The sequence below is a fragment of the Rhincodon typus genome, chromosome 3 (assembly GCF_021869965.1).
Source record: "Rhincodon typus isolate 14 chromosome 3, sRhiTyp1.1, whole genome shotgun sequence".
In the NCBI taxonomy this organism is placed as follows: domain Eukaryota; kingdom Metazoa; phylum Chordata; class Chondrichthyes; order Orectolobiformes; family Rhincodontidae; genus Rhincodon; species Rhincodon typus.
Window position 1 is genome coordinate 36949887 of NC_063334.1, and position 25605 is coordinate 36975491.

At 39.0% G+C, this 25605-nt stretch overlaps 1 protein-coding gene across 1 annotated transcript in view; it reads right to left on the reverse strand.

Annotated features, from left to right (window-relative positions):
- dnah6 (dynein, axonemal, heavy chain 6) overlaps positions 1-25605 on the reverse strand; it is a 199709-nt gene that overhangs the window by 133621 nt on the left and 40483 nt on the right. Inside the window, exons 16-27 of the mRNA XM_048620328.1 lie at positions 25414-25578; positions 21257-21370; positions 18612-18737; positions 15312-15467; positions 14504-14665; positions 14151-14288; positions 13789-13956; positions 12294-12442; positions 5825-5932; positions 5012-5567; positions 3130-3252; positions 1131-1313 (exon numbers count right to left, since the gene is read on the reverse strand). Of these exons, the coding sequence (XP_048476285.1) occupies positions 1131-1313; positions 3130-3252; positions 5012-5567; positions 5825-5932; positions 12294-12442; positions 13789-13956; positions 14151-14288; positions 14504-14665; positions 15312-15467; positions 18612-18737; positions 21257-21370; positions 25414-25578 (2148 nt within the window). The remainder of the gene's footprint in view (positions 1-1130; positions 1314-3129; positions 3253-5011; positions 5568-5824; positions 5933-12293; positions 12443-13788; positions 13957-14150; positions 14289-14503; positions 14666-15311; positions 15468-18611; positions 18738-21256; positions 21371-25413; positions 25579-25605) is intronic.

Below are 25605 nucleotides of genomic sequence, written 5' to 3' on the forward strand. Positions count from 1 at the left end.
CATGACTTAGTCATAAGAGACAGGGGGTAGCGGTGGAAGGATGCTTTGTGGAATTGAGGGTTGTAACTAGTCGTGTTCCACAGGGATCAGTGCTAGAACCTCTGCTGTTCGTGGTCTACATAAATGATTTGGAAGAAAACGTGGATAGTCTAAATAGTAAGTTTGCAGATGATAAAAAGATTGGTGGAGTTTCAGATAGTGAAGAGGATTGTCAGAAGATACAGCAGGATATAGATCAGTTGGAGGCATGGGCAGAAAAATGGCAGATGGAGATTAATCCAGATAGATGTGAGGTGGCGCATTTTGGAAGGTCAAGTACAGGTGGAAAGTATACAGTGAATGGCAGAACCCTTAGGAGTATTGATATGCAGAGGGATTTAAGAGTGCAGGCCCACAGATCACGAAAGGTGACAGTGCAGGTAAATAAGGCAGTAAAAAAAGGCTTAAGGCATGTTTTCCATCATTGGAAGGGGCATTAAATATAAGGATAGGCAAGTTATGCTGCAACTTTATAGAAATTTAGTTAGGCCACACTTGCAATATTGCGTACAGTTCTGATCACCACATTACCAGAAGGATGTGGATGCTTTGGAGAGAGTACAGGAAAGGTTTACCAGGATGTTGCCTGGTATGGAGGACTTTAACTATGAAGGAAGGTTGGACAGACTGGGTTTGTATTCACTGGAACGCAGGAGGTTGAGGGGCGACCTGAAAGAAGTTTATAAGATTGTGAATAGCATGGATGGAGTGGAAAGTATGAGGTTTTTTCCCAGGTGGAGGGGTCAATTACTAGGGGACATAGGTTCAAAGTGCGGGGAGGGGAGGGGGATGCAAGTTTAAAAGAGATATGTGAGGCAAGTTTTTCAGACAAGGAGTGGTGAATGCCTGGATCGCGCTGCCAGAGGTGATGGTGGAGGCAGACACACCAGCAGCATTTAAGAAGCAACTGAACAAATACATGAATAGGAAGGGAATAGAGGGATACAGATCCTGAAAGTAAAGACACAGTTTTAGTATGGAGGGCAAAATGTGTCGGTACCATCTTGGAGGGTCAAAGGGCCTGTTCCTGTGCTGTATTGTTCTTTGTATAGTATTAATTACTTTTATAGTTCAGAGACTACTTCACGTACCAACTGGAGATCTGGGCCATTTTTTCCCAATAGCAGAGATTCAAGGAGAGCGCAGAGAGTTGTGACCTTACTAATGTCAACCTGAGAAATGGCTTGTGTGCATTTCTTGTTCACAAAGTGCAGACCATTTTCGACGCAGCTTGCAAAAAGTCCCATTAGATACTGCTGTGGTTCAAGAGGTATCTAAACAGACATAAGATATATATTTAGTATTCTATTGATTTCTTTTTAGTTCAGAAGTATTAATTATCCTTATTGTTCAGACATTAGATTGAATTCCACATTACACTATATAATTTTATAACTCCAGAGCACTTAATTGATCACAGCAAGAAAAATAATCAAAATAAACACCAATGTTTTGTCAACTGTTACACAGCAAGGATTTTTTGATTAAGGAAGTTTTTGGCACACAAGCCCATTTCCAAAAAAAGCAAAACAACAATAACTTTAACATGTTTAACATTCTTCAGTCCCTGCCACAATCTCAACACTGAACCATTAACTCCATCCCCTCTCCATCCACAACTCAAGGCAAAACTGAACTGTTTGCAATCTCAAAGTTCCAATTAACATTGAGATGAGCTTTCTAAGCCTTAGTTCTTCAATCACCAAGGTAACAGTTCCACTAACATAGCAAATCTCTGGCACTGCCTCAGCTCAGATGTTGTTGAAACTCTCATCCAAGCTTTGGCTATTTCTAAAAACCTAACTATTCCAATATTCCACTGACAACCCTGCATCTTCTACTCTCTACAAGCTACAAATTATCCAAAACTCCATTTCCCATTTTCTAATTCCAACCAAGTCCCATTTACCAAAAAACCCATGCTGGTTGACAAACATCTTACAGCTTGATTTCAAAATTCTCAGGCTCATGTTCAAAGCTCTCCATAATTTTGCTTCTCCTTATCTTTGTAAGATCCTCAAAGCATGCAATTATAATTTTGACCTCTTGCCTCTTTGCTTTGCTATACAATTGGCAGCTGTGCCTTTAGCTTTCTGGGCCCAAAACCCCGGAATTCCCTCCTTAAATCACACCACGTACACTGCTTCATTTAAGTTGGTTCTCACAGCCTATGTCTTTGATCAAAAAGTTAGATCACTCATCTTAATTTCTTTTAATGTTGCTCAGTCTCTAATTTTGTCAAATAATGTTGCCTTGTGACTTTTCGAGAAAACTGAGTTAAAATTACAGGACAGCCCCAATAAAAAGTGACTGGAGGTTGATCCTCATATTCAAAGCAGGATCTAAGCTGACTTCCAGGGAGTGTCCTGCATTTCTGTTGAAATCAGCAGATTGAAATCCAAATGCCACAAGGAGGCAGTACATTCGAAAGAGTCAACATCCTTAATTTAGCCTCTGTTCCTCCCATATACAGTTTGTGTCCCTCTCTCCCCACCCCAAGTGCTCTTAAAACTCAAAGTTTCCACCCAAGTTTTCTTGGCCCCCGAAAAATCAAGTGATGTGTTCCAAGAGCTTAGGAGAGCTTTGAGGTACGGTAGCTGGGCCATACATGTAAGGGGTTTGCATGTACAAGGAGAATTTCTCCTAAGTCACAGAGCAGTGCTCAGGAAATCACTCACTCCAGCACTGCTGTGCCAGAGCGGGAGAATTGGGTATCCTGGCATCTGTCCATGAAAAACAATTTCAGCGAGGGCTTCTCAATATCCAGGGAACTATTTTTCCATCATAGTAAAGAGAAGTAAACAATACTTTCTTGTATCTAAAATGGTGGATGTGGAAATGCTAAAATCCTTAAAATGCACAAAACAATTTAAATATGAAAATGTCTTAAAAAGGATTTGGAGCAAAATAGAAAATCCTCCAGGATTATATTGGTAAGGTAATATCAAGTGTTCATTAAATAAACATGCAAACATCCCTGGTCTTCCTTAAATTCAGGAGGAGACGAAATGGCTCTAAAGGAGTTTGTCTTTAAAAGACCACTTTCATTCTACTACACTTGGATTACAATTTACAAATTCTGCATCTTACGCGATCTGCATGGCTAGCCATCCATGTTTGCACATATGGCATCCATTTGAGTTCATCTGCATCAATGTAAACCATCCCACATCTGCTAACAGTGGCAGGAGAGGCCACCTTTAAGTCTTGCACCTGGAAGGTAACAGAAATAATTTCTCATAAATTAGCCATCTATTTCTGTTGCTGACTATTGTGTAACAGCAATGCAATCAGAATTAATTAATAACACATTGACTATCGCCACCAAATTATTTACAAAGCTGTGAAAATATCTGACCATTTTAATTAGGTCACATATGGACTGCAAAAGGCACACTTCAGAATAAAACGTTGCCACAAAAACAGCAAAGTGAATGCAATACATGTCTGGCACTATGTCAGCGTAGTGTTTGTTAGTACAAGCAACTGTCTGAAAAATAGATTGCCCTGATCACTTAAATAATGCTGTTACTAATGTAGGCCAACCCTTTGGCAGACTGTTAACACTGTAGAGACTTTGGGTTTGAAATGTATTCTCACAGAACTGTGCAAAACTGGGAAGACAGTAGCAAGTTGGGACATGTTTGATTCAGTACTGGCTTTTGTATTAGCTGTAATCAGCCATGGCATTAGCATCCTGTTTCCATGTCTCCATGAAAGCTTCCATGACAGCTAAGTGGCGCAACTCATTCTGATGGCAATTCGTACACTTTCAAAGCATTCTCCTGCATAAAACTCATCAGACCAACATACCTTGCAGATGTATGCATTGGTCTCTTTCCAGGCATCACCTCATCTCCCTTTCTGGTCACCCACCCTTCAGCCTCACCTTTATGCTATGCCTCAGGTATCCTCCAGGAAGTTTGTCTTTCATTCCTCTCCATACAACCAATTTCTCACAAACTCAATTCTCTGTTGGCTCCCTTTCAGGCTGAGAGAGCAGAAAACTCAAAGAGCAGGAAGTGGGGGTGGGGGTGGTGCTGGTGCTGGTCTGGTGAGATCCACCTTGGCAACTTATCAAATTCTAGTCATGGGCACCCACATAGTCAACTGTAAAATTCAGCCTGTTCCAGGCGTTTGCAGATGGTAACAGTGATCTATTGCAAAGGCCCAAATCTTCTGCTCAAACATATTGCATACTGAGAGAGGGGAACATTTATCCTCCATCTGCGTTGCATATTGAGCGAGTTGATCCACTATCCTCTGCCTGCTTGTAGACCCCATGATATGGGTCTTGTCTTTTTTTGAGTAGTCCTCCATGTCTGTTATTTCTACCTTGTGGTGACATGTGGTTGAAGAGAAAACAGCTGTTGCAGATGCTCCTATTTGTTTTTCTCATGTTATGTTCTTGATCAAAGTCAGAAAAGAGAGCTGCATAAGCTGTTTTCAAAGGGTGAACTGCAAGAAAGAGCAGATAAAGCTGAATGAAGTTGAAGACAGGTGAATTGACTTTCAAGAAGTTGGAGATGACCTGTCAAACAGAATGAAGCACTCTCAGACATAATACTGTGAGCAGTAACCTCTCACTCAGACATGGCTGCAGTTTCATTGTTTGAAGGTTTCCCAGTCTATCAGATTCACTGGACTAGCACTCCAGCTGTGCTCTTTCCTCACTGGCATTGGGTGTTCAATCTGTGTTCAAAGCTGTGTTCAATCTGGAGTTAAGTATATTTTGGAAATTTAGTGAATCACCTGCATACCCTCCTGGATGAAACTGAAGAGTGGACAGTGTATTGAGTTCCCAAACCAACATCACTTTCCAGCTCTTTAACAGCTCCCTCCCCATAACACTCACCTGAATTCCCCCTTCATAGGTAGTTAAAATGTTGCCTTTTGACACCGATATTCCATAAGTCTGGTGCAGTCACATAGTCTAAAGACAAATATATTAAACAAAACTAGAATTGTTTACCTCAAAAACCATGTGAATATATGGAGTGAGTTTAATCCGTTCACTGTTTGCAAGGCACAGCATCTTGTTATCATCAAGAACTGTGTTCATATTCTCAATCCACAGTGCATCGACAGGACCATCACAAATAATCCATTTGTGGTGACGACTTACATCATTCACAGCTGCACGAACACTAAGTGCCATTAGTCCATCATTCCACTCCATTGTCACATTATTTACTTCACCATATAGTTCACCCATTGTGATTGACTTGGGGTTTAGCACATATGTTTTTACTGGCTGATAGTTTGGGTCTTCCTCTCCAGCGCTGTGCAAAGTCCCAAGAGTATCTGCCAAAACTTGGTAAACTGTAGTTTTTCCACTTCCAGTTGGTCCAACCAACATAACACCATGCCGCACAATCATGGTTTCATACAACTGTATGACCTTCACAATCATAGTAGAGATAGGTTGCAGGCCACGGTTAAGCATAACATCAATAGTTGTTTTCTGGAATGAACCATAATCATGGTCTGGAATAACAACGCCTGGAAATAAATCTGAAAGGATTCCACTGAAGGAAAAAGAGAGAAAAAAATAAATCGCCATAGTCCACTGTCAAACCATTTCAAAGCAATGTACTATTCAATATTCTTCACCTTATTAACGTATGAGCATGATCAATTTTACTGAGATCTTTTGAAGAACACAGTGAATTAGTATTTTCAGGGTTAAATGAAATTATGGCATTTCAAAAGGATGTGAACAGATTGAAGAGGATAATATTGAATTTCTTGCTCAGATGGTCAAATGAAAGAATTCATTCTGTACCCAAAAAGCACTGCGTCATCTGACAGAAATTTTGGTAGGTTAGAATCTCTCAAGGCTCTAATCAACACAACATCCTCACTCAAATCTGGGTTCGCTCTCTTCAGAGACCTAAACCAAAGAAACAGAATGGAATATTAAATTATCTTCAAACCTAAATACATAGAACTAAATACACATCAAAATGATATTTTGGGCAAATCAGTACTTTTATTCTCATGAAATGATTACATATATGAATATATACATTTGTGAAATCTGCTTTAGAACAGTAAAATCTACAAAATATCTAATTACCACATTTACTTTAATATGATTATGGTATCACTGGAAGTCTTGTACATCATGGAATGGTCCTATCCACTGTAATGAGGGCTATGACTTTAGACAAGCATGAGATTAAATTCAGGAGAAACATGATTATATGCTGTTCCATAACAATTAATTCTGCCTATATACACATTAGTATAACATTTATCTACACTTATTTGACATCCATACATTTCCTGCCTTCCTAACAGTCCTTTGTGCTTTCAAGCTCTCCCTCTTCCATCTCACATTGCACCATACATGTTTTCTTCATTTGGGGTGTGTATCTTTCCCTTCAACATTACCATCAACTATTCCAGAAAATGACTCCTCCAACAATTCTCCTTGCGATTCTTAAATATGATACATAATTTTCCATATTTTCAGAAATCTCAAAGAATTTCGGTGGTTGCAGGCCAACAATTTAACACTCCTATTTAGCTTGTCAAACATTTTTACAATTTCTTTTCAGATCTTTACATTAGATAAAGTTGTAAGCGTTCATGTCAATGTGGTTTTATTTAGCTGTTGGTTCTTAGGGTGTGGTAGTTTCTGGAAGCTATTCTTGCCCTCGAAGATATAAACCAGCATCTTGAACCATTGCCATACGTGTGGTGTTTGTATTCCCACAGATTTGGATAAGAAGCTTCAGGATTTTGAGACGGCAGTGGGGGAGGAAAGTCAACATATTTCAAATTCAAAATGGCGTTTGACTCAGGAAGGGAATGTGCAGCCGGTGGTGAACCCATGAGCCTGCTGCCCTTGTTCTTCTAGGTAGTAGGGATTGCAGATTTCGAAGGTACAATCAAAAAAAGCTTGGTGACTTGCAGTGGCATACCTTGTAGATAATACATACTGCCTGCACTCTGTTCCAGTGAATGTTTAAAGTGATGGATGGGGTGCCAGTCAAGCATGTTATTTTGACTAGGACAGCATCTGGTTTCATAAATGTTGGATCTTCACTCATCTGGGCAGGTGGATTGTATTCCATCACATGCCTGGCTCAGCCTTGCTAAGACAGCATTTGAGTTGCTCCATATTTACATGGTCGGTCCAGCTCAGTTTCTTGTCAATGGTAACATTCAGGTTGTTGACATTGGGGAATTCAGCAATAGCATGCTGCTGAATGTCAAGGAGAGTTGGTTAGATTCTCTCCTTTTTTGGAAATGGTACTCATGTGGCATGAACGTTACTTGCCACTTGTCAGCCCACAAACTGAATGTTGTCCAGGTCCTGCTAAATGCAGGCCAGGCTGTTTCACAGCTTTTGGGGAGATCGAAATGAACTGAGCACTCAACAATTATCAACAAAGGTCCCCAATCTGATATTTTAATGGAGAGCCATTCATTAATTAAGCCACTGAAAATAGCTCAGCCCAGGACAAGACAGCATTGTCTTGATCTACACTGAACAGCACCTTAATAATAATGATTTTCAGCAGATTAATACCAAATTTTATTCATGAAAAGACAAAGGAAAACCAACATTTATGCTATATTGATAACTGCCTATTGAGAAGAACATCATTTCTTTGTTAAATAGTACACAGTATACATTTACATCACAGAAACAGGCAAATTGGACAACTAATTTACGCCATTGTTTGTGCTCCACATGTACCTCCTCACAGCTTTCTTCATATAGTACTAAGAACAGAATATTGCATTCCTTTCTCCTTCATGTATTTACCTAGCGTCATCAAAAATGAATCTATGTATTCTTCTGAACAACTCTGAGTCATTGCAAATTCCACATTTTTGCCACTGTTTACGTAAAATGTTCTGCTGAATGCCTCAGTGGATTTATCAGTAACTACGCATTGACATTTAAGGCACATTTGGCCCTTTGCATCACAAATCTGGTAAAACAAGTCCCATTTTCCAACTCTTGGCCCATTGACCTGGAGGCTGCAGCACTGGAAGTGAATATCTAAACAAAGCTTCAATAAACGTGCTGTGGAAGGGTCACCGGACCCGAAACATTAACTCTGTTTTTTCCTTCATAGATGCTGCCAACCCTGCTGAGCTTTTCCAGCAACTTTGTTTTTGCTCCTTTTAGCCTTTGTTGCTAAGGGAAACAACCCCAGTCTATCCAATTGCTCAGGTCTTCCAGATTCTGGTAAATTTCCTCTGCGCTCTCTCTAGGGCAATTGCATCCTTCCTACAAATAGGAGACCTGAATTGCAAGCAGTATTGCAGTGGTGGCCTAACCGACATTTTATACAGTTCCAGCATTAACAGCCAGCACTTGTATCCTATGCTTCAGCTAATAAAAGCAAGTATGCCATATATGTCTTATTAATCACCTCTTGTACCTTCAGGAATCCATGTATATGCACATGAAGGACCCTCTAATGTTTAATACTTTCTATGGTCCTTCAATTTATAGCATAATTCCTTGCCTTGCTAGCCACATCTTTTAGCCAATTTTGGATCCAATGTGCCACTTTGCCTAGGATCCCATGTGTATTCACTTTCCTGACCAGGCTGCCATGAGGGACCTTATCTAAAGCACTGTTAAAATCCACACAGACCTTGTCAAATCCATGATTCTCATCAACAATATTTCATACTTTCCTAATTCTCGCAAGCAGCAATTAACCAAAATGATCCTTTAACAATCTTAAAGATCTTTATCAGGCCAGCTGTCAACCTATCAATCCCTCTTGACAGATATAGTTGCTTTTTCTACAGTCATCCTTGTAAATTGTTTTTGGACCTTCTCTCATGCCTCTATATCCTTTGAATGATTATGGGGTTCAGATTGGTCAACAATGGTCTAATTAAAAATCTATATAAGTTTACCAAAAATTCCTCTGTAATTCAGCTCATTGTGAAATTAACTTTCATGTTTTGTCTACCTTTATGGACTTATTAAACTGTAAAATTATTTGTGGTGGCCTGTGCAGTTGTAGATTTCTCTGTTTCTCTATTTTATTTAAATACTTTTGGCTGGATTTTGTACAATCCGTTGAAGTTTCACCTTTAGAATAGAAAGCCAAGGTGATCCTGCTTCAGTCAACAGCAGGGTCTGGTGAGGCAAATTTTCAGTAGCAGATGATTAAAGCTATAGGGCTAGCAACTCAGCTGTTTCAGTATTACAGCTTCTGCTGGTTGGTATTATTGAAGCTGAAAATGCAAAGAGAGTATGTCTCAACAGCTAGGCAATGTGGGTTTGGGAATCATGGGGGCCAGACAGGCAATCAGGAAGAGGAATCATGAAGCATAGGTGATGCCATTGTCACTGTGGTAGTCATTGCCATTGGGTGGAAATCTCCTTAAGCCATGAAGTGTTCAAAAAATAGGACTCCACTCCACCAAAGGCTGCCATAGGTCGCCAGATTATACAAGGTCTTAACTTCGCACTTTAGTCACTTAATTGAGCTTCTAGTAGACAAACTTCCTACTGGTGGCAAAATGGTATGGCAATGGGAAGGGGTCTGGCATGCCCAATGCTTCCCAAACAATTTGACTTCCTGAACATTTCTTCATTTTCCAAGGAACACATGACATCTTTACATGAGTTGGGAATTTCTGCCTCCACCACCAAATCAGGCAGCAAATTTTAGACACCCATAACTCACTAGGAAAAAAAGATTTTTCCTTATGTTCCCATATACCAATTTCCTTAAATCTGGCCTGATGATGAACTTTTCTGCTAGGGGAAGAGGGTCTTTTCTACCTATTCCATCTAGTACCCTTATAATTCTGCACACCTCAATTAAGTCATCTCTCAAGCTCCTCTTTTCCAAGATCTAACTTTTACTCTTTGCCGCAATTTTCAAGTCCTGACAACATTAATTTAAATCTCCTGAACAATTTTGTTCTTCCTGTCATGCAGTGAGCAGAACTATACACAAAATTCCAGCTGTGGTCTAACCAGTGTCTTATTTAGTTCCAGCATTACATCACTGCTTTTGTATTCTACACTTCATCCAAAAAAAAGAAAATTTTCCCTTTTTTTCTTTCCCACATTATCTGTTCTTGCTTCAGGTAGTTAATGTTGGAGAAACACAAGTCTAGTAGCACCAGAAAAAGAAACAAAGCAAATGTTTCAAGTTCAAAAACTGTTCTTCAGAATTTATCCACCTGTCCTGCCACTTCCAAGGGCCTATAACCATGCACTCCAAGATCTCTCAATCCCTCTATTCCCCTCAGTGTCCTCCCATTAATTGTGGATTTTCTAGCTTTGTTTTCCCTCAGCAAATGCACTACTGCACATGTACATAGGTTGAATTTCATTCGCTATATTTCCACCTACTCAGCTAAACCATTTATATCATCCCGGAGTAAGTCTTTATCCTTCTCACTATCAACTACAAGTCAATTTTTGTATTATCTGCAGACTTTTCAAATATGCCTCCCACAATCAAGTCCTAAACATTAATATACACCTTAAACATCACCGAACCAAAACAGAGTCCTGTGGAACACTACTAGAAACTGCCTTCCATCTGTAAAAACATCCATCAACCATTACCCTTTTTTCCTGTCACTGAGCAGTGTTGGATCCAACTTGCCAAATTTCCATATATCCCACTGGCTTTTACTTTTCTGACCAGTCTGCCATGTGTGATCTTGTGAAATGTCTTTCTAAAATCCATAAAGGCAACATCCACTGAAATACCATAGAATCCACAGAATGTTTTGATAATCCATAGAATCCCTATAGTGTGGAAGCAGGCCATTCAGCCTATCGAGTTCACACCAACCCTCTGAAGAGCATCCCACTCGGACCCACCACCTACCCTATCCCTGCATTCCCCGCTCCTAGACACTATGGGCAATTTAGCATAGCCAATCCACCTAACCTGCACATCTTTGGACTGTGGGAGGAAACCAGAGCACCTGGAGGAAACCCATGCAGACACGGGGAGAATGTGCAGACTCCACACAGACAGTCACCCAAGGCTGGAATTGAACAGGTCCTTGGTGCTGTGAGGCAGCAGTGCTAACCACAGTGCCACCCTAATACCCTCATCAATCCTCCTTGATATTACTTAAAAAAAAATCAAGTCAGTCAAGAAGATAAAAACCTCCATTAACAAAACCATACTGACCATCCCTCATTAATATATGCCGAAGTGACAATTTCCCATCTTTTAAAATTAATATTAATAATTTACCCAAAGTTAAAATGATTGACCTATAACTATTAGGTATATCCCTTGTCTTACCAAAAATCTTTTGAAAATCCAAAAACACTTCATGTGTTACCCTCATAGCCACTGTTCTGTTACTTCTTCAGCAGATTTCATGAGATTAGTTAGCATAACCTTCCGGTATCAAATGTGCGCTTTTATATCTTCAGTCTTTTCTTGCTTACTGTTATAACTTTGAGCAAGGATTTTGTTACTTTTCCTACAACCAGTATTAAGCAAATTGATCTCTGGACCTCTCACTTTCTAAATACAGAAATTATACACTAGCTGTCCATCGATCTTTTTGGCTATTCCATCTCTAAATCAATCATATGTATAAGCTTCTGCTATCTCTTCATGTATTTATTTTAATGATCTATTCATCAAGACTAATATTATAGCATGACCTAATTAATTCTACTTTAATTTTCAGGACCCATCTGTAAAGCCATAGGGTAGATTTTGAACTTGGTGTCCAGAGCATAAAACTGATGAAACAATGTGGAACAATTCAAATGCATGGGAAGAAAGTGGCCAAATGGTAACATTGTTTAATTAATAATAGAGAGGACCAAGCTAATGCTTTGAGGACATGAGTTCAAATCCCACTATAGTAGCTGATCGAATTTAAATTCAACTAACAAAATCTGGAATTGTAAACTAGTCTCATTTTGGTGACCATGAACCTATCATTTATTGCAAAAACTTATCAGGTTCACTCAAGTCCTTTAGGAAAGGAAATCTGATACCCTTAACTAGTCCAGCCTTCACATGACTCCAGACCCTCAGTAAAGCGGTTGATTCAATTTCCTTTAAAATTGCCTATCGGCTAGTTCAAATGCTGTTCTTGCAGTGACACCCACAGCCACAAAAGAATAAAGACATTTCCATTGATTTCAATCATAATCAGGTGATTTCTTTAATGCTCATTTTAATGACCTGCACAGTCACCAGCCTTACATTCTAACAATAAGTAGAGAATCAATCCCCAGTTAGAGATAAGCACACCAACTTGTTGCTTACCCAGCCATGACAAGCACAGACTTGACTGCTCTCATACCAAAGTCATAATGATCCTGCTGGGATAGTTGTTCACTGCATAATTTGTACATCTGGGTCATCTTTCGTGCCAAAACCTTACTAGATTCAAAACCCTCTGAATACAAGATGACCTAAAACAAAAAATAGGTAAATAAATAGATAAATAAATAGATAAGAGGATCATAATGTCTTTTAATTGTATTTATCAATAACTTACTTGAAGAAACAGAGTCAGATGCTCTAGTTGCTGCCAAGACGAAATCAGATGGTGCACTAAGTGGTATAGATTAGAACAGAAAGTTGCAAAATTGACAGATTAAGTGATTATGTAAAAGTGTGGTAAATATCTTGAGCGTGGAGAAGTATGAGATAATTCAGCTTGATTTAAGAAAGGCAGAGCAACTTATTTTCTAAATGGCAACAAAGTAGGAATTATAAAAGGAGAGTCAAAAATTAGAGGTCCATGTACGCACATCACTAAATAATAGTAGACAGCTAAAAATATATAAAGGTCAAAAGCATGTTGCACTTTATCTCAAAGGCGTTAGAAAACAAAGCAGTAAAAAGTTATGCTATTATTTAATAAAATACTGATTAGTGCCCATTCAAAGTAAACATTCTGATCTGGTCGCTGGACCTCAGGAAGGATTCATCAACATTGGATCAGATGAAGCACTGAGTGTTAAATGATCAGGACAAGTTGCACAGTCTGTGCTTTTATCCCTTGATTATAAAGCATCAAGAGTGAACTAGCTGGGGTATTTATGATGATTAGAGGCAAAAGTGGCATAGATTTGCATTTGTATGTGGTCTTTCATGATCACCTGGTGTACAGTCAATTAAATACTTTGGAAGCATAGTCACTTCTGTATGTAGGGAATTGTAATGGCTAAGTTGCACACAGCAAGCTCCCACTAAAGACCAGATGGTCTGTTTTTGTGATATTAGGCTGAATCTTGTTGTGGGATCAGAGATCTTGCTCGTGAGCCGGATGGCCAATAATAGACTTGGTGTCTCTCCAAACATCAATCAAGCAGTGGTAAAGTCACTAGGGGCTCAAGCCCTGCCCAGCAAAGAGCTTCCAGCCAGCCAGAGGCTGGTAGATCTTCAGCCTAGCAGGATCCTTGACCAGGCTGCCACCTTCAGGATCATGGTCTCTCCCCTGCCAGGTAAGTAAAGGTAACATACATTGACCATTCTTAACTGTCCTTAAGGGGGTGCTGATGAGCCATCTTCCTAAACTGCTGGCATCTATGTGATGTAGGTTTTTCTTGCTAAAAATAAATTAACTGCATTTGAAATTTATGGTCTTACTTTTCTTCAAGTTATTTTGTAAAGTTAATTGAGCAGAAACTGCTCAAGGTTGAAGAAAAGTTTGATTAGTCCAGCTAACTGAATAACATTGTTCCTATTATTTAATTATTATAAACCAACAAAGAAAGGAATAAGACATAAACAAAGGCATCAGTACAATTACCTCAGCAATAAGGGCATAGTTTGGAACCATCATTGCAATGGGTCTAAAAAGAGCCTTTAAATTGTCAGGTAATTCTGTTCTTCCAGCATAACCTGGGTTCATAGTAATGAATGCTGCACAAGACATAACCAATTTGATCTCTCTACCTTCAAACATGAAACGAGAAAGCTGCAGAAAAAGAAAATAGCATTACTGTTATTCATGCTGTTTTCCAAAGTTTTCAATTCTCATCTACCAAAATGATGGCCATTGGTTTGGCGAACCACCTTTCCCTCCGCCCAGTGAAAATTTATCCCCATGTGGTATTACACAAACTTACAACCTAATTATTGAGCTTTTTCGGTATTTGAATAATGTGTTACCTTAGCTGCTTTAGCGTTTCTAATTGTGATGAGCTGCTGAGCAATGACAGAAAGCACTTCAATATCAATCCGGTTGAACTCATCAAAGCAGCACCAAGCTCCTGACTGAGCTAAACCACTGAAGAAACGTCCCATCATCTGGAAAAGAATATAAATTTAGTCATTGCACATTAATTTATGACGCAGAATAATGGTTGTAAACCAAAAAAAAACGGTAATAAAGAGCTTTTGCTCATTCTTTATTGCATAATCTATAATATTGTCCATTAAAGCGATAATGATATACACATTAAAGAGATTTGGAAATTCTGTCTTCATATCAATTGAATTTCCTGCATTTCTCATTAACCTACCTTGTAATCTAAACCTTCAGAGCAATTAAAAACAACGCATTGGATGGCTAGGGCCTTGGCAAGATCTTTGGTTGTTTCTGTTTTACCAGTACCAGCAGGGCCAGCTGGAGCTCCTCCTAGATCTAGCTGTAATGCTCCCATGAGGCAGAGGTAACAACGGTCCTAAGGTAACCAAGACAATTTAATTATTTAATCCCTTTTCTGCCAAATTTTAATACAGAATTAATGTACTGCCCATTTACAAAACAGACTGAATGCCATCCTGTTAGTTAGCATGTTTTCCTTCCAACAGTACAGACATACAATCTCTTTACAGTTTCCTAATTTTTCTATGCTGGCATATTTCTCTTATTCAAATATGGAAATAACTGAGGTTATTTTCTTCGTTAACGTTGGGAAAATGGAGATAATAAAGACAGGCCAATCAGCATGTGCTATTTCAGACTTTAAATAAGCTGCCAAACAGAAGCCCTGCTTTACTTTGCATAGCCCTAAGATTTGCCTCATGGAAGAGGCTTTGTACATTTTTAAAAAGAAATTTCTGGTCAGGATACAATAAACTTATCACAGACTGCATAAGAATGTTTATATCAAGTGATGGAATCACTAATCTCCCTCAAGCTTTAACAGTACTTTTTCACACCACCACCAGAGGGGTAATTTATAAATGAGACAGTACTTGTAGCACTAAAACAAGCTGAACTTCTGCACTGTTCCCACTACCAGCAGTGAACCATTATTGCTATTTGCATTATTTGCTCCCTACTTTAAATTTCAAGTAACTACCATCTTCACTAAATGTGCTTACAGTAAGTGGTGTAATGACCAACCGAGGAGATGCTCCCAGGTACTCATAGCCATATGTATAAATAGATAGGGCCATCATAGCCACACAGTTGTCTGCATCAAGATCCCAGTAATAGCGTAGCTGTCTCTGCCACTCAAAATTATTTACTGTGTCCACCTACAAAAAAAAGAAGTGAAACAATGGTTATCATTAACAGAAAACCGAGTAATTTAAACAAGCTTTTTTCACATTTATCAATGTTTTGGTATCTAATTTTCAAATGACATCAAAATGTAAAACTGAAATATACAGGGGATTTTAAACGGCATCTGGTGACAGGAGAAAATCCATATTCTCAGCTATATTCCCAGCTACCAGCATCAGAATGAGCCCCTTGTTAATTTTAACTGTTGGGTTTTACTCTTCCAGACATAATTTCATATCAAAAGGGCAGATATCAGTAGATAGGGATGTTAAGAATTAAGGTTCTAAAATGCTTTTCCTGCCCATTCTATTATATTTCCCATAGGGGTATCAAACGCTACTGCATTATTTTTCTAATTTTACTTCAATTTTTCTACTTAGCCTTGAAACATTTAATTCCATCCCTTTCATCTCAGTCATGTTTATGTTGCACTCCTAGCATTTTATAATTCCATATTTCAAGGTCAGTTCATGGTTTGATTTTCCACATTATTACCAATTCAACCAGCTTGTGTGGCCTGTCATTCAACTCAAAACGTCTAATATTCCACCCACAAACATTATCTTGAACGGTTTTCATTATTATCAAGGTGGTCCAGGTTTTGTTATGGCCACTGTGTGTGAAATGTTCTTCTATTGTTGGGACGCCTACTTATCATTCATTACTCAAAACCAAAAATAGCAATTCATCTTGTTTTTGCAAGGATATGCTATTTGTTCAACTTTGCTAATGCTGCGACCCTTTGTAATTTATCCAAACACCCTTCTCTATTTAAATAGAAAGAACTATGGATGCTGAAAGTCTGAAACTTTGTGTTAACAGTGTTAACACTTCAAGTTCAGTGATGCTTCAGCAGAAAGTCAAAATGTTAAATCTGTTTTTCTCTTAACAGATACTGCCAGACTTGTGTTTATCTAGCACCCTGTTTTTGTTTCACCCTCCTTAATTTGTTCTCCTTGTTTGCTGTATACTCTGTTACAATTATGAGGTTTAAAGGATTATTATATTTTGATATTATAACTTTAAAAATAGGGTAAATGAAAGGGTGTGTATGACCTGTTCTGAAGTCTGCATTACAGTAAACTTGGAGATAGTAAAAATTGCCAATGCTGGAGTCAGAGATAATAGAGTGTGGAGCTAGAGGAACACAGCAGGCCAGGCAGCATCAGAGGAGCAGGAAAGTTGATGTTTCTGGTTGGGACCCCATTTCTGAAGAAAGGTCCTGACCCAAAACATTAAACTTTCCTGCTCTTCTGATGCTGCCTGGCCTGCTGTGTTCCTCCAGATCCACACTGTGTTACAGTAAACTTAGACCACTTGTTAGAAATCAAAGGAAAGCTAACATAACTTATTGAGAATAAGCTGCAAAGTATTTGTACTCAGATGATGGCAGCGGTCTCTTAATTTTTAATAAGTAGAGGCTGAATCTCCTAAAGTCCCAGAAGGGTGTTGGAGATACTGTTCTGTAAAGGGTCATTTACTTCTGAAATGAAAATAAGTTGGGATCAATGATTGCTAATTCGCATTTTTGTGATCCGTTTACTAGCTTCACTAAAAATTAATCAATATCACAGTTCATACACATACACATGGCAGTTCTGTATGAAGTCAGCATGACTGACGAAGGAGCAGTGCTCCAAAAGCTTGTAATTTTAAGTAAATCTTGTTTGACCAAAGCCTGGTGTCATGTGACTTTTAATTTTGTCCACCCCAGTCCAACACCAGTATCTCCACATCAAGTTCTGCACGGTCAGAGAGAAAAGACGTGGTTCTACAGGTTACCACTAATAGACATGACAGACAAATTGTCTTTGGCTGAAAAGACTTTTCTTTCTGCCATCGAGCTATACCAGGAAATGAAACTAACATGGCTGGGGCAAGACGAATCATTGGGCCAGGTTTTAACTGGTTTGAGAAACTTGATAAATGAAGGGAAGCAGCTGGAGATGGTCAGTCAAAGCTACAACAGGAATGCAAAATCAGTTGGAAGATAGGATTTCCTGTAGACTACTTGCTAGAGACTGTGCCTATTTATAATGTGGAAAGTGGCAGATATTATAAAGAAGACATTGTTGCAATGTTGTAGCCGATAGCAACATATATTTAGGCATGAAATGATGAGAATAAATTTTTTGAGCTTGCTATTTAACTATTTGCTGGTTACGGCATTATCAGTGCTCATAAATTAATGAAACAAAAGTAAAAAAGTACGCTTAATCTAAAGTGCAAAGGGATTTAGGTATTCTATTGTACGAGTTATAAAATTTAATATGCAGATATAGCATATAATTAAGGCAGCTAATTGAATGCTATTCTTTATTCAGACAGGAACTGAAAATAAAAGAATGGAAGACCATATCTCAAATATTGTGTACGGTTTTGGTCTCCTTATTTGAGAAAGGATGTTTTTGCATTGAAGAGGGCTCTGAGGAGATTTACCAGATTGATAGTTGGAATGGGTGGACTGTCTCAGGAGGATAGTTTGGGCAGCCTGTGCTTGGTTCAAAAGAAGTTTAGAAAAGTGAATAGTGACCTCATTGAAGTGTGTAAGGTTCTGAAAAGTCTTGAAAATGAAAACGATGTTTTTTCTTCCCCCTGAACTCAGAGACATAGTTTTAAATTTTGGATTCTCTTCTTCAGGTCCAAGATGAGGAGAATTATTTTTATGAGAGTTGTGTACTTTGGAACACTCTCCATCTGAAGGCAATGGAAACAGAATCATCGTACATTTTTAAGGCAAAGGTAAATAAATTCTTGCTAGGCCAAAGAATCAAGGATTTTTGGAGCTAAATGGGAATACAGAATTCAAAACACAGACAGATCAACCATGTTCTGAAGAAGGGTCACTGAACATGAAACATTAACTCTGCTTTCTCTTCACAGATGCTACCAGATCTGCTGAGTTTTCCCTGCAATTTCTAGATTTGTTTCTTATTTAATTGTGGAGCAAACTCATGGAGCTGAAAGGGCTACTCCTGCTCCCTATTTGTATCCATGCATGTTTACTTTTGAACTAGAACTTCTGAGAACTGGGAAAAGACCACTTTGACTAATAGCATTGTTTTCAACAATGAGGCACAAGTCGTGGCAACAAAATTTCTTGCAATGATAGATACCTTTTCTTTCACCAGCTCAGTGACAATGTCTCTTGCATGAACATCAACGGTTATGAGTGCAGTCACAATACTTCGGTGCAGGGTTAAGAGCTTCCCTCGAACCAAAGCAGCTAGAGCATTAAGTCTCTATAAGGAGACATAATATCATTACACAGCATTTTTCAGTCATAAACAGTTCCCATTGGTATAAAATTGTTGAAATCCTTCAAAATAATGCATACTTATTTACATTTCAAACTAAATTATTGCTTCACAATCATGTATTCACGTCTAAAGTGATGTAGAAACTACAAGTTCATTTCATTTTTAAAAAAATGCTATTAATAATGTGGCTTTACAAAAGATATTGTTACTATAGGGCTCAGAGATCCTGTACAGAGTGCATACCAAATGAAGTGCCCTACTTTGACAGTCTGACATTGAGGGTGTGAGGACTTTGATTTTTTTTAATGTCATCCAGTATCACTGGATTTTACCTTGCGCCATTATCACTTTCTATTATTTAATTTCTTCTATTTCCCAAACAATCTTTGCATTTGGTTCTCTCCCCCTTTCTTTTGTTCAATACTCGCCTTACCTGTCACACCTCTCAGTTTTACCCACTCAATGAAGGCAATAAAAAGCACAACATTTGTGAGAGTGCACCACCTAATGGTTAGGGAATTAGTGAGAATCAGGAATTACTCCATACGGACCTCACCCCACCACCTCACTGCCCAATGTATTTACCAGATGCTCACTGGGATAGTGTTTAGTCTCCCTCACATTGATTGGGATGCCACTCCAAAATCTGCTGGCCAATTGAGGGCTGGCAAATCGCAGCTAATGAAAGGGCCATTTTTATGGGCTTCCTCTTCCCAAAGCTAGGTTCCTTGTTAGAGCACACAAGGCCTGTGAATGAGTAACACCCTGTCACAACCCCATCCTACCTCAAACTACTCCACAAACAAACATGGTAGAAATCGGAGGGTGGCTTCCCTGCATAGGGAGTACTTTGGTTGAACACCAGCGATAGTGGGATGAGGTCCTTAAACAATCCTCAAAGGACTTTAAGCACATCAAGCAGTAAAACTGCCATCCACTCCACTTGATTGTGGAAAAGTGGGAACACAGTGCGAACTCCACACTGCACTTACCCACCACAACAAAAGGGCCCCAAACCTGTCTTAGGTGTGGGTATGCAATTCCGTTCATTGACACTGTCTCTCCCTTCCTAAGTGCTGCCCTGCTGTGTTCTTCCAGAATTTTATGTTTATATTTTGGTTTAAGATTATGACCCCTTGAGAGAAAAACTCTCTCCAGAAAGTCAGGGATTATCTTTGCATTGCAGGATGGCATTTCATCACCCAGAGAAAGTCAGAGTCAAAGGTGCTTGATGTGTTTCAGCCAGGTCTAATGCTAAATATCAAAGCCAGAGGTAGTAGTAGTGGAGCAAAGAGAGAATCCATTCCAATGTTGGAGTAAAACTTCAGCTCATAAGCCATTCACAAATGATGTAGGAAACTTAATCATGGATTTGGCAGTGGACACATACATTAATTTGTCATTTGAAAAGGGTGTTCAAAACACAAGAAGGGAGCATTGGGGCAGAGAATAAAGCTGGGTGTTATCAATTTAATGGGAATAAAGTGGGGGAGAAAAGTGGGTGTCTGATGGGATGAACTTAGAGAGGACTTGTGGACAAATCTAGAGTGAGAGAAAAGAAGTCAATATTTAGCGAGCACAGGGAAAGAAGGTATGCAGTAAATGATCCTGAACAGATGGTCTCAATCTTCAATGACAAGTTGATAGGATCCTTGCTCTTGTTGAATCTGGGAGTGATTCGGATAGGGAAGAGAAGTTTAAGAACAGCCTGGGTAGTGATGAAAGGAATACAAGTGCATAAGAACTGTGAGCAGGAGCAGCCGATTCAGCCCATTGAGCCTGCTCACCATTTAATATGACCATGGCTGATCTCATCACAGTCTCATCTCCACTTTCCTGCCTGCACTCCACAACCCTTCAACCCATTACTAATTAAAAATCTGCCTCCCCATTGAATTTACTCGAAGTCCCAGCATCAAATGTACTCTGGGTTAGTGAATTCCACAGATTCATGACCCCTTGAGAGAAAAACTCTCCTCCAGGAAGTCAGGGATTATCTTTGCATTGCAGGATGGCATTTCATCACCCAGAGAAAGTCAGAGTCAAAGGTGCTTGATGTGTTTCAGCCAGGTCTAATGCTAAATATCAAAGCCAGAGATAGTAGTCGTGGAGCAAAGAGAGAATCCATTCCAATGTTGGAGTAAAACTTCAGCTCATAAGCCATTCACAAGAATACTTATTAAAGGGAGTGATTTAAGCTTGTTGCAAGTTGAGAAGACTTCAACTAAATAAAAGAACAACTTTGGATTCATGGCCTAGAACAAAATCTTACACGCAAAATAGGTCACCTGAAAATTGTTTAATATAAATGATATAAAGTTCTTATAGAGGCAGCACTTCCAAATGATTCTGTCACATTCTGCCAAATGAAGAACAATACAGCATGGTAACTCTCAGGATTTGAAGCGATCGTAACAAAGGAATTGAACATGTAATTTCTTGCTAATACAAAGAGCAATTGCATTCTTTTAAAAAGACTGCATAAACAAATTCTAAGTCACCTTAAAGTTAGTTTTTTCAAATTCAACAGTGGCTGCAACACGGTCATGGTCATCACTCTCCAGACAATGGTGTAAATCGCGACACCACATCAGCTGTGAAATGGTCAATATGACCTGTGAATACATGAAAAAAATTAATCAGACTGCACCTTTTCTACTATTAGAAAGGAAAATCTATAGTTGCCGTAAAGAAAATCTCTTACATTTGCGCACTTTATTATTATGATTCTCTGATATATTGCAGGATCATAGAATCATAGAATCCCTACAGTTGGCCCATCAAGTCCACATCGACCCTCCGAACAGCATCCCACCCACACCCACCCCCCATCCTATCCCCATAACCCTGCATTTCCCACGGCTAATCCTCCCATGTTGTTCATCATTGTGAATAAAACAGGCAGGCGTAGTATCAGTTTGTGATCAACGTGGGCACAATTCCTGGACATTATGGGCAATTTAGCACAGTCAATTCACCTACCCTGCACATCTTTGGATCATGAGAGGAAACCGAAGTACCCAGAGGAAACCCACACAGACATGGGAGAATGTACAAACTCCACCCAGACAGTCACCCAAGGGTGGAGTCAAACCCAGTCCCCTGGTAGCCACTGAGCCACTGTGCCACCCAGAAGGTCCTTTATATTCAATTAATCATTTTGAAAACCTCTGTTTTCATACAAGCATATACATCAGATACCTTTGCTGTTTATGCAAGTTTAGGCAATGAGATGAGTAACAAATTGTTTTTAGTGGCATACTTCAGAAACAAATGATGAACAGGACATCGGGAAACTTCCTGTTTACTCCTTGTGTTCACAAAACCTATCTTCCATGATGCTCAAATACAAACAAATAAAACATTTTATACATGAGTTTCTGCATTGAAGCCGGTCACCTCCTGCAACAAAGCATACAGATTGTAGCATGAGCATGCCAAGCTTCCAGTACAGAATTCTACCATGAACATTCAACTATGACATCTTCAATGTGAATAAAACTGGCAGACATAATATCAGTTTGTCACCAACATGAGTACAAATTTAGTGGAACAGGCAGGCCCAATCATGGCAGCATGATTCCCATGTCAGTTCTGAACTAATGACCAGTCAAATCCAGATGGCAACTTCTAGGCAACAAACTGAAAATAGATACTACTCCGAGATGAGGTGAGGAATGAGTTATTCTCAGAGGTGAAAGAAGGAAGTATGAATATTTTAAGAGGAAGAATAAAGAGGCTACATATTGTTTGGTCAAGACCATCAGTGAGATATAGGATCAAAAGAATCTAGCATCAAGAAATAACTTATCATTTCTCTGGGAAAGCTTGTGTTGGCTCACAGCTTTCTGCATGACTTTTCCATTGCTATCCTTGTTCTTATTATATTTCCTTTGCTCTTATCTTTGGTAGATGTTATGTTTCCAAATACTTGAATTCTTGCACCTATTCTAATATTTTTACACTTATCAATTTATGAATATTTTTTGGTGATTTTGAAATATGCAACACTTGGTTTCACTGATATTCACTTTCATTTTAAAGTTCATGCCTGCAGTCGTTAGTCAGTCTGCTGTCCAGGTACACAAACTGTCAGAAGTAGCAATTTAGATAATAAGGCCATTAAAAAAAAGCAAACCATGCATGGGGGTTTGTTTTATATAGATAGATATTTTCCATAACTTCCCTGCTTTTCACATGTGCAGGTCCTTGGTTACATTACAGTTAGAGGACTGTGTACAGTTCACAACCATAAAAAACAAACAAAAATACCTCAGAAGTGACAAAAAAAAATGAAGGGATATATTTCTTGTAGTGGGGACTAAAGTACTATAGAGCTGAGGAGCAGCATGAATGCTGCATGAGGGAGAAGATGGAGTGGAATGATGTACTTTGTAGATGGTTGATAAAGTAGGACCTTTCTGATTTCCTGCACTGCACCACATCACAAACCTGAAACATCTGGAAGCTCGTGCAAATGGGATGGGAGAGTATTTGTTTGATAAATATTCATTGGAGGTGGGCAGTTAAAATGGCATCAACTATTGTCACTCTATTTGAATGTAGAGTAAGTACATTTCCAACCTCAGCTGGACAATACAAGATTGGCAAAGAACTTTCAGAAAACCAAATCAAAGAACTGTGAATTCTGGAAATCTGAATCAAAAACAATAAATAGCTCTGAGTTTCTACAGCAATTTCTATTTCGTTTACTTTCAGAAAAGAATTTAATTGCTATACCACATAAGTAACAGTGGTCTGTTTGCTCTTTTTCTCAGTCACCTTGCTCTATGCCTTCTTTATGGCAACAGTCAGTTTCATGTACGCACATATGGGAACAACAGATTGTTTGTGGGCCTCACTGCACCAGTCATCACCTCCAGTGAATTGTCACAGACCTTGCCAGCTATGTTCCCTTTACTCCAAGACATTGTACCAATTTCTGATAATGCTTCACACTTGATGTATGCCAATACGAGCCCTCTCTTACATAAGTAATATTTGCAATTGAATCTGCAAATTAAAATTAAAATTTAGTTTAACATCACAACATCAACCTAGATGGTGAACAATTGGACTCCTTGCTAAGCACGCATATGTTGAAGTGACAGTACAGTCCATCCTCTGTCTGATTTCTGACTGCCCTCTTAAGAAGGCAGATAAATTTTCTGTAGGAACTGAGTAATAGAGATGCTTGGACACTTCGGCATTTGGATTGGTCACAAAAATGAGAAACATTTTTTTAAATATGACCATTAAAATATGTCACATTGCAAGTCCCTGCTCATTACCACCCTTAAACATATTCCAGTCTCAGCGTTAAACTCAGGGTCCTACTGTATGGATAAACAAATGTGCAAAAGTGAGCATGCACTTATAGATGCACAGAACAAATTCACCAAAGCTCTGAAAACCCCAATCACTTACATCTAGAAGGACAAAGGTAGCAAATACATGGGAGTGCCATCACCTGCAAATTCCTGTCCAAGCCACTTACCATCCTGACCTGATGTACATATACCAAAGGGACAGCAGCAGTTCAAGAAGACAGCCACCACCACCTTATCAAGGGCAACTAGAAACTAGCAATAAACACTGGTTCAGTCAAGCACTACTTCTCAGTAATAAAGAAAAAAAAAAGTCTGACATTGCATCTCTACTGATATAACCCTTAAATTAATTTGCGATTTCACTTTAACTTTAGCCCCCCTCAATGGCTCGATGAGTTCTCCAATGAGGTATTGAAAAAACAGTGTGAACAGGTAACTGTTAATGTGAGTGCCAACAATCCAGACTGAATGGTCCAGTGCAATGCAAGAAAAAAACAACTGGTCTCACAAGTGACCAAGGTTAACAAAAGTAACTTCACTTCATATTCTATCAACTGCACAGTCAAATGCATTGCTCCATTCACCACATTCCCTTCACTCACTTACTAACAAACTCCATCAAACACGGCTCATGTCTCATGACACCACCAGGTACTCAGCACTGCTGCACATTTTCCACTCATATCACAGCTTGTATATTCTGCAAACTATTGTGCAAGCAAACACATCTCTTAAACGCTTCACACCACACTCACTGATACACTTCTTTTCTCTTGCAGGACAAGGTGGCTCATAATAGGCAGCAGCAAGTAACCCCTGTCGAGGAGAAGGTAGTCACCAACACTGAAAATCATCACTGAGGCAGCAACCATCAAGGATGACAGCGTAATCTAATCCAATTCCTCAAATCCCACGTGATCCTCATTGCGTATTCTGTAAGATGCTGTTACAATGCACATTGTTCTTCCCTTTCCCTCACTGCAAACCTGCCTTTGTGCCATTTTACTTTCAGATACCCAAGACTGGACCAGGCGGTGACACAAGTGATTGAAGATCAACATGAAGGAGATACTGATAAGGAAGAAACATTTAATTAATTTGACACCTGCAGCTACCAGATCAGATATCAACATTGCTCATGTGCTACTGTCTAAAATACATGCAATGTCTGCATATGGTAAGTCATTAGACATCTATGAGCTGCAATAGATCTGGAGTAAGGGATCACCTGAGTGGCAGCTCCTAGAGGGTGATGTCAGACAAATTTTGTTGGAAAGGACTTCTATTAGGTTGGCACTTGAAAGAAATTTTAACAAGCTTCAAAATACCTGAGAAGGATGTCCAGACACTACCCACTGGACTCTTGACTGAGTTTGATAATCACCAATTGCAACTTTGCATAAACGTCGAAGAGATGAGAACATAGCTTCCTCGACTTTTCCAAGCCAATCTTCTACATTTCCTCTTGCCTTAAGTCCCTTTCCCAAACTAACCTGTAATGCAGAAACAAAATGGTTATT